At 45.6% G+C, this 12,538-nt stretch overlaps 1 protein-coding gene across 1 annotated transcript in view; it reads right to left on the minus strand.

Moving 5' to 3' along the window:
• Positions 1–12,538, minus strand: part of CORIN (corin, serine peptidase) — a 181,332-nt gene that overhangs the window by 4,088 nt on the left and 164,706 nt on the right. Inside the window, exons 17-20 of the mRNA XM_015560986.1 lie at positions 10,647–10,696; positions 10,326–10,500; positions 4,196–4,467; positions 1,768–1,901 (exon numbers count right to left, since the gene is read on the minus strand). Of these exons, the coding sequence (XP_015416472.1) occupies positions 1,768–1,901; positions 4,196–4,467; positions 10,326–10,500; positions 10,647–10,696 (631 nt within the window). The remainder of the gene's footprint in view (positions 1–1,767; positions 1,902–4,195; positions 4,468–10,325; positions 10,501–10,646; positions 10,697–12,538) is intronic.

Genomic DNA, 12,538 nt, shown 5'->3' on the forward strand with positions numbered 1-12,538 from the left:
AGCATAACCAATGGACATAAGACACTGGGGGATAGGGGAGGCTAGGGGACTGTCTAGGCCGGGGGGGGAATGGACACATATGTAATACCCTTTGTAATAAAAAATTTAAAAAAAAAAGAAAAAGAAAAAAAAAAAAGATCCCCGCAGTGCCGAATTCCCTCTGCTGAAGAAGTTGGCAGTGACTCGGTTCACGTTAGGCACCAGATATGAAATGCCTGTGCCTGTGTCTGTGCACAGCCTTCGGTTCTCTTTCAAGAATCACCTTCTTGCCCCTCCTTTGGAGAAATGTATTCACAGTCATCATTGCGACTAGGATGGCATAGTGGCCCAACACTGGGCCCTGGAGCCAGACTGCCTGGCTTCATATCCTTACTCTACCACCTTTCCTGCTGTGTACTATTGGGTAAATTACTTAACATCTCTGGTCCCTTCTTTTCTCGATCTGTAAACTAGAAAAACAATGAAACATCACAATAGGTGATTGTGAGAATTAAATGAGTTGTTATCAAGCATTTGGAAGAGATCCTGCAACACAATAAGCACCAAGTGATAAATGTTAATATTCACACAGTTACTCTTTGTTGAGTGTATATGCCAGACATCCCACACAGATAAATGAAAGATAGGGGCTCTCACCTACACCAAACACCGTGCAAATTAGACTCAGTCCCATTTCACTCATGAAGAACCTTTCTAGAGAGGTTAGATAATTTCTCCAGGTATTATTCTTACCAGCAGAGATGGGGTCCCACCCAGATCTTTCAGGCTGCAAATGCTGTGTAACAAGCCCTACACCATTCTGCCTCCCAAAACACTATTTTTAAATTTTTATTATTTATATATACTTAAATATAAATAATATTTATGTATTATTTAAGAGTCCCGGAAATCAAACCCGGGACTCTTGCTTGGAAGGTGGGATTCCTCCATCCCTGCCCACCTCAGCTGGGTCCTGTGGCCAAGGGGCTGCAGGGTCGGTGGCCTCATGAAGCTCTAAGGGAGCCAACTGTCTGCCTCTCTCTTTCCCCCGGCAACTGTCTAAGGAATCCCCACCGGGCCATCCCCAGTCCCGGGTCTGCCCACTCTGAAGCAGGACCACCAGAAGTGTCATGTTGTTATGCTAGGCCAGCGGTAACACCCTTGTTGACTCTCTTCTTCAGTTCTAACATGGGGCGGGGCAGCTGGACCTAGTCCAAAGCAGTGAAATAGCAAAGGTGCTTCACAGCGTTGGCGGAGAGTAACTGCTGTCCCCGCTCCGTCGTCAGCTTCTTTGAGCACTTGCCCGTTTTTTCCTTCCCTGGGAGCCAGTCCAGTGCCATAGCCGAGGAGTGTTTACCAAGTAACAAAGAAGAGGCTTCCCTGAACTGCTTAGTGAGCCTGCTCTACGAACTGCTGTGACCATGAATCCCGAGTGTCTGAGTCGCATGCAGTGACATTTGTAGACATGTTGGGAGTCAAGTGCAGGCCCAGACAATGCCGGTGTGACCACCTGCTGAGATAGAGGTGGCTCTGTCACACGCCTGGGTGCTGGGGTGTGGCCCGTGCTTCAATGCCTTCACCCCAATGGCTAAAAATGCCCTTGGTGTCCCCCTGCTTCCCAGGCAGCCTGGTTAGGGCCCTGGTTACCACTTGCTCCTCTTAGAAACTCATTTGTCTTAGCCCCTAAAATGGTCCCCGAAAGGCCTCACGTGAATAACAATGAGTTTGTGTGGGCCCCCTGGAGCTATTGCTGAACTGAATTACCTCAATAATCAGAAAACAACTTACCATGCACGAGTCCACTGTGCCGGACTCATAGCCAGCACATATCATCCGGGTGGTGATGGTCTTCATGTCGAAGTAGGACTGACACTGCTCCAGAGAAATCACCCGGACTTCTCCCTCCTGCAGCTTGAAGGGCACTGGGTATTAAAAAAGAAAAGGGAAGGGAAGGGAAGGGAAGGAGGGAAGGAGGGAAGAAAATATTAAAAGAAGGGTAAAATGGCTCAAAATGAGGCTAACTATATATGAAATGATTACATTTTTATTCTTTACTTAGAATGCCATTTCAAAAACAAGGCTTGTTTGCAATCAGAATTTTCCAATTAGAAGGGTTGATGGCAATCCTCCAGTCAAACCCCTTTGTTGTATTGAGAAAAGCGAGGCGCAGAGTGGTTAAGTCACCCGGGTAGGTAACTTGGCTCACACTTTCCCCAATAAAACCAACAGCCACTGCAATGAAATGGTTCTGCCCCATGGCTCTGCCCCAGACAGGAGGCTGCCAGCTCTGCCGCAGGACACACCCGGGCCTCCAGCAGGCAGGACCCACCCTCTCCTCAGCTTAACGCCTGTGTCTCACCATGAGACCATGCGCTATGGGGGGCCATTATTTGAGGTAAGAACCTTTCATCCTAGAGGACATGACAGAGAGATGTTGACAGGGACAAAGCCATCCCTCAGTATCCGAGGGGACTATGTGAATGCCATCTTGCTGGAAAGTTCTCAAAAGAGGACAACGGCTTCTGGAAGCATGAATTCGTAGTTGCTTCGCCATTCTACAAATGGGGATGGGGATGCAGTGAAAATGCACAGGGGACCTTATTGGGAGAAGGAATCATGTTTGGAAAACTCAGTGTGATGAGGACAGTGAAAGTTCCAGGAGTTGTCAAAGAATGGTCATAAGAGCAATCGCTAACATGCATGGGGTACTAAGAGCAGGCCAGGCGACACCTCCCCTCGCCATTCTCAAGGCCTCTTGTCTGTAATCTTTACAATAGTCCTAGAAGTTAGACGGTTGCTGTTATGTTTTCCCTGTATAGTCAGACTTTCTCACCGAATCCACATCTTTGCTCCTCACGCTGCACTATATTTGTGGCAGGTGCGATATATTACAGGATTGCTGTCAGTTTGATGTGGATATTGTGGGAGCAGTACGAGGAGAGGCAATAGAAAGTATAGTCAGCTCTTATCGCTATTGCAGTACTAATTGTAGCTTTTAGAAAGCAAGGTGCCAGGAACGGTGACATCACATGTCTGACCTTGCCTTTGACGTTCTTACAGGTGAGCCTTTCAGACATCACTGGCTTACTTCTGTCTATTGAATTTTTCTTTTTTGTCATCAATTGACTATATAGAAAGGAAACTCAACTTAGCTCAACACTTATCTGACAAAATTAAAAAAAAAAAAGAGGCCTTCAAGTTGGCGGCTGCTAAGGTGGCTCACAGGACAGCCATCCACATCGCCATTCCCGAGAGCCACACACACCCGTGACACGGAGTGGCCTTGGAAAGAAAATATCTCATGGGTTAAATTCATATTCTCAACCCTAAGAGGCCAAGAAAAATTGAGAGTCCATTTGGGGGCTGGAAGTAAGTTGGAAAAATGTTTCAATTTCTATGTTTTGTATGTTCAAATCATCTAGGGCCGTGGTCGGCAAACTGCGGCTCGCGAGCCACGTGCCGCTCTTTGGCCCTCATAGTATGGCTCTTCCTAAGCCTTAGGAGTACCCTAATTAAGTTAGTAACAATGTACCTACCTATATAGTTTAAGTTTAAAAAATTTGGCTCTCAAAAGAAATTTCAATCGTTGCACTGTTGATATTTGGCTCTGTTGGCTAGTGAGTTTGCCGACCACCGGCCTAGGGAGCCAAACTACTTTAATCAATTTAAGTAGGCAAATAGCAAACCAGTTTTCTTTGGAGAAAGACTTCCTGGTTGTCTTACAAAGGTCGACAAGACCAAATCACAAGGCAGGCCTGGAAGTTGGGCCCAGCCCTAGGCTGCAGGGCAGGGCGGAATGCCTAACCGCTAGTCGGGAGCAGGTGATTGGCCTGCAGAGTGCAAACCACCCGTGGAGGCGGGTCACAGGCGTGACTGACAGGTCTCATCTGGCTTGGCAGCGCCAAAGCATTGGCACTGGCTCCCTGGAGAGAGACTCAGCTGGAGAAGCGTTTTGAGGCTGCCTCTGAGCTGGGCAGGTTTGAGTGCCATAGCTAACATCTATCATTTGCGTGGGGGAGTGACGCACATGCTCAGTGTGTACCATTTGTGTCTATACTTTTTAAAAAAATTTATTTATGTAAGTCTTTTAAAAAATATATGTTTATTAATTTTTAGAGAGAGACGAAGGGAGAGGGAGAGATAAAGAGACATCAATAGTAACTCGGGGTCTTTCCGTGACAAGCTGAAAGGCAACGCGCTGCGCCCACCGGCTTACTTTTGCTGCCCATGTGGCCCCAGCCTGTGATGTAGCAGTACGTGTCCGGCTCCAAGGCCTGCTCCGCGCTGGGCAGGCAGACGGGCCGCACGTAGCTGGTCTCCTGGACCTCCGCGCTGAGCTCCACGATGCTGATGTCGTAGTCCACCACCGCGCGGCTGTAGCGCGGGTGCAGGATGATGGTCCTCACCCCGCGCGTCTGCACGAAGGCCGACGGGTGGTCGAGATTGTTGATGCCAAACACCACCGTCCACACGGCGGCGTTCTCTCTCCTGCAATGGTAATTCGGGAGCCATTGGCCTCTTAACCTTTTGAGAGAGAAAGCCCAGCTTCACACGTCTCAGGTGCATGGAGCAGGCAGGGGAATTTACACAGTGGCAGGCACCGTGTCGCTGCGCACAGTAACCAGTCACTGTGGTTTGCAAGTTGCCACAATCTAGTTTAGACATGAAAATGGCACATTTGTGCTTCATGCAGCTAGCCAACATCAGAGATTTTCCTTATCTTTTCTGGAGAGCACAAACTTTCCCTTTTTTGCCCTTTTTGCTTTTGCTTTAGTATCTCAAATATTTCTCCTTTTTTTTTTTTTTTTAGGAAAGAATGAATATATATATAATGAACACCTGTAATAGAAATCACCCTATTTTGTCTTACTCCAGAAATAGCATAGCTAAGTGGCAATGTGGAGGTAGTTTAAAGGTCACCAAATTTGTTCTAGGAAATATCACGCAACAGCGTCATTGCTGTTCTATAAATGTTACAAATGTCTTACTTTTAAAAGCGGGCTCTGCCCTTGGTATTTCTAAAGAATTCTCTGTGACACATGCAGTGAAATGACTTTAGGGTGACCCACAAGAAAATGTGTGAAGGGGCTGGATGTGCGTCAATAAGTCAGACCACAAGGCCTGAACATCTGGAGGGCCATCGCTTCTCAGTTCTGCTAATTGCTGTCATGTTGAAATGCCCGGTGTGACCCAACCTTCTGATTGTTCAAGGGAGAACAAAGTTCTCGATGTCAGAATGATCTTTTCCAGACCACTCAGGTCATACCTACCCCACCCAAGCAAGAGATCACAGAACCCTGCTCAGGTGCAGATGCAGAGTGCATGGATAGGTAGTTGCAAGGCTAGAAGAAACAAAGAAGTAACTATGAGGGTTGGAAAGAGAAGAGCGCCCAGTTTCAGCAAGCCCCAGGAGCTATGGGTCAGCCCATATTTTAGGCCAACTGCTTGCTATGTTCTAGACCAGCCGTGGGCAAACTACGGCCCACAGGCCGGATTTGGCCCATTTGAAATGAATAAAACTAAAAAAAAAGACCGTACCCTTTTATGTAATGATGTTTACTTTGAATTTATATTAGTTCACACAAACACTCCATCCATGCTTTTGTTCCAGCCCTCCGATCCAGTTTAAGAACCCATTGTGGCCCTTGAATCAAAAAGTTTGCCCACCCTTGTTCTAGACCCAGACATTTCCACTGAAAAGGGAAGGAAGGCAGAGAATACCTCCACAGGAGGCAGGACCGTGGGGAGAGGGAGTCAGGTCAGTTACCAAGGGCTTTTGACAACCACACTGGCTCACTCTCCACTGATGCTAAACAACAGCACCCCAGGGGAAGTATGCATATAAAATGGAAAATTCCCGTTTTACTGGGCATTATTACTGAAAGGAATGGATCAACCCTGTACGTCAATAAAATGAAAATAAACTGTGAATTACTGGCATAGTTCATAAGCACCTAGAAGATAAAAAATAGTAACCCTGAGGACACAACATGGGTTCAGTATGAAAAGTCAAATCTCTCACTTTCTTTTCCGAGTATATTAAAGGACTGAGATTGGGACAGGTCTGCCCAGCATGTATGGCAGAAAGATCTAGGAACAAAGAAGCTGAAGGTCCTGGTGAGAGGGCTGAAGTGACCAGCCCAGGGCACTTCATCAGCTAGAGAGAGAAAGAAGATGAGGAGACCATATTTCCTTGATGGGCTGAGTTAATGGGGGAAGAAGTGCAGACATGCAACAAAAGTCTTGTTAGAGAAGTCAAGACAAGGGTGACCTAGCAGGGATAGCGATTATGGTCACACTAGAGGCCCGGTGCACGAGATTCATGCACTCTGGGACCCCTCAGGGGATGTCTGCCTGCCAGCTTAGACCCGCTCCACGGGGCCTCCTTCGCGCTGCTGTGGAGACGGAAGAGGCTTCTGCCACCACTGCCTGTGCCCTCTTGCAGTCTGGGACCCCTTGGGGGATGTCCGCCTGCTGGCTTAGGTCCGCTCCTAGCAGGAAGCTAAGCTGGCAGGTAGGCATCCCCTGAGGGGTCCTTAGCACTGCTATGGAGGCAGGAGAGGCTCTTGCCACCACCACTGTGCTCACCAGCCGTGAGCCCAGCTCAGGGCTTCTGGCTGAGTGGTGCTCCCCCTGCGGGAGCACACTGACCACCACGGGGCAGCTCTTGCATTGAGTATCTGCCCCTGGTGGTCAGTGCGCATCATAGTGACCCGTCATTCTACCATTTGGTCAATTTGCATATTAGCTTTTTATTATATAGGAGGATAGTAGGATGATAGATATTCATGTGGGTTTCCTGGAGAGAAATCAGATGCTTCCGACAATTACTAGTTGTTTGCCAGCCTAGGAAGGTCATCCTTCCATCTCTCAGAGGCGGAAGAAGGCAGGAAAATTGCTGTTCCGTTACCCCTGAAAGTCTTTCTCCCTTACAACTGTTGAAGTTGAATTCTTATTAGGGCATATGGAACTTGATCTGATCAGCTTAGCATCTCATGTTTTTAATTTTCATTGGGGATTTTTAAAGACCTCTCCATGGAAGAGCAAAACAAATTTATGGCTTTTTCCCCACCAATATAATTAACAGAGACAGGCCTGAGGAGACCTACAGATGAGTCACACTGGGATTGGCAAAGCATGGGACCAGGATATGAAGTAAATCCCATTAACTGCAGCAATCGATGGCTCCAGCAGAGAGTAAGGCTTATAATTAGAAGTTCCCAAAAGCTTGCAGGGCCACTGGAGAGACTGTAAAATAGAATCAGAGTTATTAGCACACATCCAAACGAAGGCTTGTTTGAAGTTGGGCCATTTCTAGTTTCTTATGGACAAGCCAGGCCCCTCTTGACAGTTCTGTTGAGTTTAGTGTTCCATAAAATTTCACCAAGGCCTTTGATATCTTACCCATTTCCTTAATTATAAACATATATTTCTTCTCTATTGCAAGGCCTCTTCTTAACTGCACAGATCCGTCCGTGAAAGAGGAAACTTGGACGCCACATACGGAAACAACAAACATTGGATCTGAACCTAGGTGAACTAGCACGTGGAGAATGTGTTTCCCTTAAAGACCTGTTGGATTCGTTTAGGTAATCATCTTTTGATGAATGTACTCTTGCTAGTCTAATCTTCTAATTACCCTGGAGTTATAAATCAGACCTGGAAAAGACATCCGGAAACATCTGGCTTCTTCCAAAACAATTACATTGCCGTGTATTTCCTGACAGACTACACAGACTCCTCAATAATTTAGGGTCTTAGATGCTAAATGTTCTCCAGCGGAGGTACTGGTTTGATGTTTTATATTTCACTTTCCCAAAAAGAGTGATCAAATAACTGGATGTACACATTTGTATTTCACAATCACTTATCACATTATATACTAATTACTTGTTTAAGTGTCTGCAACCTCATTAGGTTAGCAATCCAAGGGAGGAAATGTGTACTCATTTTTGTAATCCCCACCTGGAACTGGATATACATGCTAGGACTCTATTCTGTAGAAAGGCGAGCATCAGTGGGTGAGTAGCTTTGTATAAAGAGGTGTGTTGCAGTATTGTTAAAACGGTAGCAAATTGGAACTAACCGGAATGTCCATCAGCTGTGGAATAGTAATAAAAAAAGCTATGGTAAATCTATATTATAGAATATCATTTAGCTTTGGGAAAGAATGAGTTAGAGCTACGTCAGTTGACTTGGAGGGATGCCGGCGATATATTGCTACATGAGAAAGTCACCTTACAAACACCAGTATAGAGTGGGATTCCAAATTGTAAAAGGAAGCAATGACACCCGGGGGAAAAATGTATGTTTATAGCTGTTCCGGCACATTCACCAGGCTGTAATGGGGGGCACTGTGAGGAGGGTGAGGAAGTGAAGGTGAGTGTGAGAGGAGAGAAAGACAGTGCTAGCAAAATGAAAAGATACTCATGCCATAATGTTAAGGGAAAAGGGACAATGCATGATTTCAGTAATACTTTTTTTAAGTTGACCTTTAACAATGTGTCACTTATTAATCCCAGGCATGATTCTCATGGCTTTACAGAGGCTCACTTAACGGCTGCACCACCCCTGTGACTGCTATGTCCTTCGTTTCACAGAGGAGGAAACTGACCCAGAGAAGTTCATGAACTGACCCATGGTCAGTAAGTGGCAAGTTTGAGAAAAAACAAGAATAGGCAAAATAAATAAATAAATAAAATTCCTTCCTTTTTTTTTTAGAAATTAACCTGGGCAAATGAAAATAATCCATTAGGTGATAGGACTGTGACCATATTTGTTTTAAAATTTCACTATTGCTTAATATGACTTTTAAATAAAGTAAAATTATTAAAAATAAAATTGGTGGTATGATGGTTATTTAAAAGAATGTCTTCCCCCTGGCCAGTGTGGTGGCTCAGTTGTTTGGTGCATCATCCGGTACAACTAAAAGGTGGCAGGTTCAATTCCTGGTCAGGGCACATACCCAGGTTTCAGGTTCGACCACTGGTCAGGCAGTACAGGAGGCAACCAATCAATCTCTCTCCTCACTCTCTCTTTAAAAAAATGTCCTCAAATCCTTTGACACTCCTCCCTCGGAGAAGAGAGTTTTGTGTTTCTTCCTTTGGATCTGAGCAGCCCCACAGCAGAAGCAGTGCTGCATGGCTTGGAGGCTGGGTCACAAAAGGCATCACATCCTCTTGGCTCTCTCCTTGGGAAGCTCACTATGCCGAATGCCGGTCACCATGCTGAGTCCCATGTGGGGAGGAACGAAGGCCCGGCCCACTGGCAGCGCTGCCTGGAGAGTGCAGCTCCCCACCCCCCCAACCTTCTACCCCTGCCTCAGAACCTTCCAGCTGGTGCTGACATTGCTGCCCAGCAGAGACAAAGTGCACCAGCTATGTCCTTCCTGGTGTCTGACCCCTGGATCTTCTGGGAGCACAATGCATGTTTAGGGGTTTTCTTTGTTGTTGCTCAGTTTGGGTTTCTTGCTCCTGACATAACAGACAGGTGGATCACATGAGGACCTTCTACAGTAATGTTTGTCAGTTGGGGTAGGTATCCCCTTAGTCTTCCGTTTCTGCTCCTTTAGGCACATTGTTCTGGTTAATTTATGTGCCAATGTGGCTGGGCCGTGGTGCCAAAATATTTGGTCAAAGATTCTGGATTTTTCGGTGAAGGTGTATTTGGCTGAGATTAACATTGAAATCAGTGGGCTTTGAGTAGAGCAGACTACCATCCATAATGTAGGTGGGTCTTGACTGATTAAAGGGAGACCTAATAAACAAGCCAGACCTCCCCTGAGCAAGAAGGAATCCACCTAGCCAATGGCCATTGGATGTGAACTGCAATGCTACCCCATCTTCCGGCCAACCCCATTAGATTTTGGACTCACCAAGCCTCCACAATCATGTGAGCCAACTTCTTAAAGTAAACCTCTTGCTCTCATTGGTCTCTTTCTCTGGAGAACCCCGACTAATACACAGATTGTACCTTTAACTCTGCTTCCCAAAGTCCTCACCAGTTCCTCCAGCACCCTCCCCTCACTGTAGTATCCCCTTGAGTAAGTCCCCCCTTTAACTCCACATGTATCTGATGTATTCAAAAGGGTTAGAAAAGACACCAACGCTGGCCGGGGAGTCAATCCACTAAACTTCCTATCCCTCTCTCTTTAGGACATAAATCATAAGCAAGATCTATCCATTGCACGTACACAGGCTGACAACACCGAGGGCAGAAAAACCCAAGCAGATAGAGGCCCGGGAAGAAGATCATCGGTGGCTTTTGCACTGAAGGGGCTTCACTAAGAACCCAGGCGACAAAATGACCAGATCCAGGCAAAGCAAAGGAGAAAAGGTGCAGCTCACCCCTCGAAGCAGTGGGCGACTGTCAGGACCCACTTCTTGGCAATGAGGACGCAGCCACAGATGTGCCCACTGGGCTCACTCTGCAGGGAGCACTGCCAGGGCCACCTTCCAGGGCGACTTGTCCGGCCCCCGAGGATCCTCTTGTTCATTCGGGCAGCAGGGCGGCGCCCACAGTCTACCAAGGAGCAGGAGAGGCAGAGGCGTGTGTGACTCACCCCCAAACCCAGCTAGACACTGTCACGTGCAAGGGATCGTTTTTCCCCTGAGCCAACCCAGCTAAATAAAGTTCATGCCCCACTGGGACATCATTCATTCTCTCACCTTGTTTAGCGCACAGAAGAGAAATCGTACTTCTGCTGTGGCAAGACTGTCTGGATTTGGAAACATAAAATGGTATAATATTAAGTTACATTCATTGTTCACTTCAAACACTACCCGTGAAAAGCAAGCCATAGGTTCCACCCTTGCCTGAGGTCAGAATCACCCCGGGGATGGGGTGTACAAAGGACGTGTACTTTTTCTAGTTTATTTAATATCATCGTAATCAAATTTCACATTTGTCAGAAGGGGAGCTATTGTTAGCAAAGTTTCCCACCTCATCTTGGTTGATGAAACCACCCAAAATATGAACTCAAACCATGATTTTTCCAAGTAAGGAGGAGAAAGTGGGGGGAGGATTGGGCTGCTTCTTAGAATCTACAGTGAGGGGACCATATCAGATTTTTATGCTCATGGAGAGGCGTGTATGTCAAAAAATTTTGAGAACTAGTTTGAAATAAATAAAATATTATTTTAAAATGTTAGAGAATGGATAAAAATTGAATATTTAAATTGTCAAATAATCTTGCCAAGACTATTAGATTATGGATCTATGACTGGCTGGCAGGTAAAAGGGGGTTAACTTTATTCCACGTAGCTCTAGATGGCAGAGTCAGGACTAATGGTAGAATTCATAAGAAGTGTGGGCTCAGGAGAAGAACTTTCTAAAAATTGGAGTTAACCTTTGAAGACAAGAACATGGGCCATGTTTCAGCACCTATCAATGTGGCTGCACCAGAAAATTCAGTGTAGGGTACATCAAGTTTTAATCACAAAGCTCCTTCCAACCATGAAACATTTATTTACAGTGTAAATTAAAAAGACAAAAAAAATTTGGGGGGACTGTTAGATATATCATGATGTGCTAGAATCCTAGACATATACATACATAAGTATATATCCATCCCTGGATCTGTGTAATTATTTGTATACAAGAAATTATATAATACATAAAAAGTACATTGCTTTTTGACTTCCCACAACCTGAAGTTGTATCTCCTCTCCCCCCGCCCCTCATTATCCTTAATTTCTTTGTAGCACTTCCCAATATCTGAAATTCACATTGTTCACTAGCTTATAGCCCATCTGCCCACCTATATAATGTATGTTCCTTGAGACCAGGGCCCTTGTCCCCCTAATTCTCTTCTATATCCCCTCAAAGCTTAGCACTGAACTTGGCATGGAAGAGACGCTCAATAATTAATTGCTATTTGTTAGATCCAAAACCATAGCTTATACAAATAGGAAAAGACACCAAAGACTATCCATCTCAACTATTTATAGTATAGGAAACTGTGGTTATATATATAAGATCCCACATCTAATTAGTAAGCCAGGACTCAAGCCAGTTCTACCAACTCCCAATTCAGAATGAGATATTTTATTTATTGATTTGACCTGAGAGGGCTTCTCCAGCATTCCTAGTTTGGGGAAACATATCACACTGTTGAAAGATTCAGGTCATTGTTCTGGAGAAAGTACTTCAGTTGACAAATATTCAGAAATGTGGCTGCAGAGTTCGGTCTATGGGGAAAATGTCAAGGCATTCTAAAGAAAATGGCCCGCCTTTGGTTTTCTTCTTTGGAATTCTTAAGCAGTGTCTTCCCTCGGACTTATTCAAAGCTGTGGGGTCAACCTGGTTTGAATTGAGAGGCTATCCGTTCCCATCTGCGGGCAGTGAGTTTTGAGTTTTGAGCAAGTTATTTACATATTCTATAGCTATGTCCCTATCCTATCTAATAAAAGAGAAACATGGTAATTAGCCATACATCTGCTACCCTTCCCATTGGCTAATCAGGGCAAAATGCAAATTAACTGCCAGCCAAGATGGGGGCCGGCAGCCAGGCAGCTTGAAGTGAACATGAGGCTTGCTTGCTTCAGTGACGGAGGACTCC

This window comes from Myotis davidii, unplaced genomic scaffold (assembly GCF_000327345.1).
Source record: "Myotis davidii unplaced genomic scaffold, ASM32734v1 scaffold455, whole genome shotgun sequence".
Taxonomy (NCBI): Eukaryota; Metazoa; Chordata; class Mammalia; order Chiroptera; family Vespertilionidae; genus Myotis; species Myotis davidii.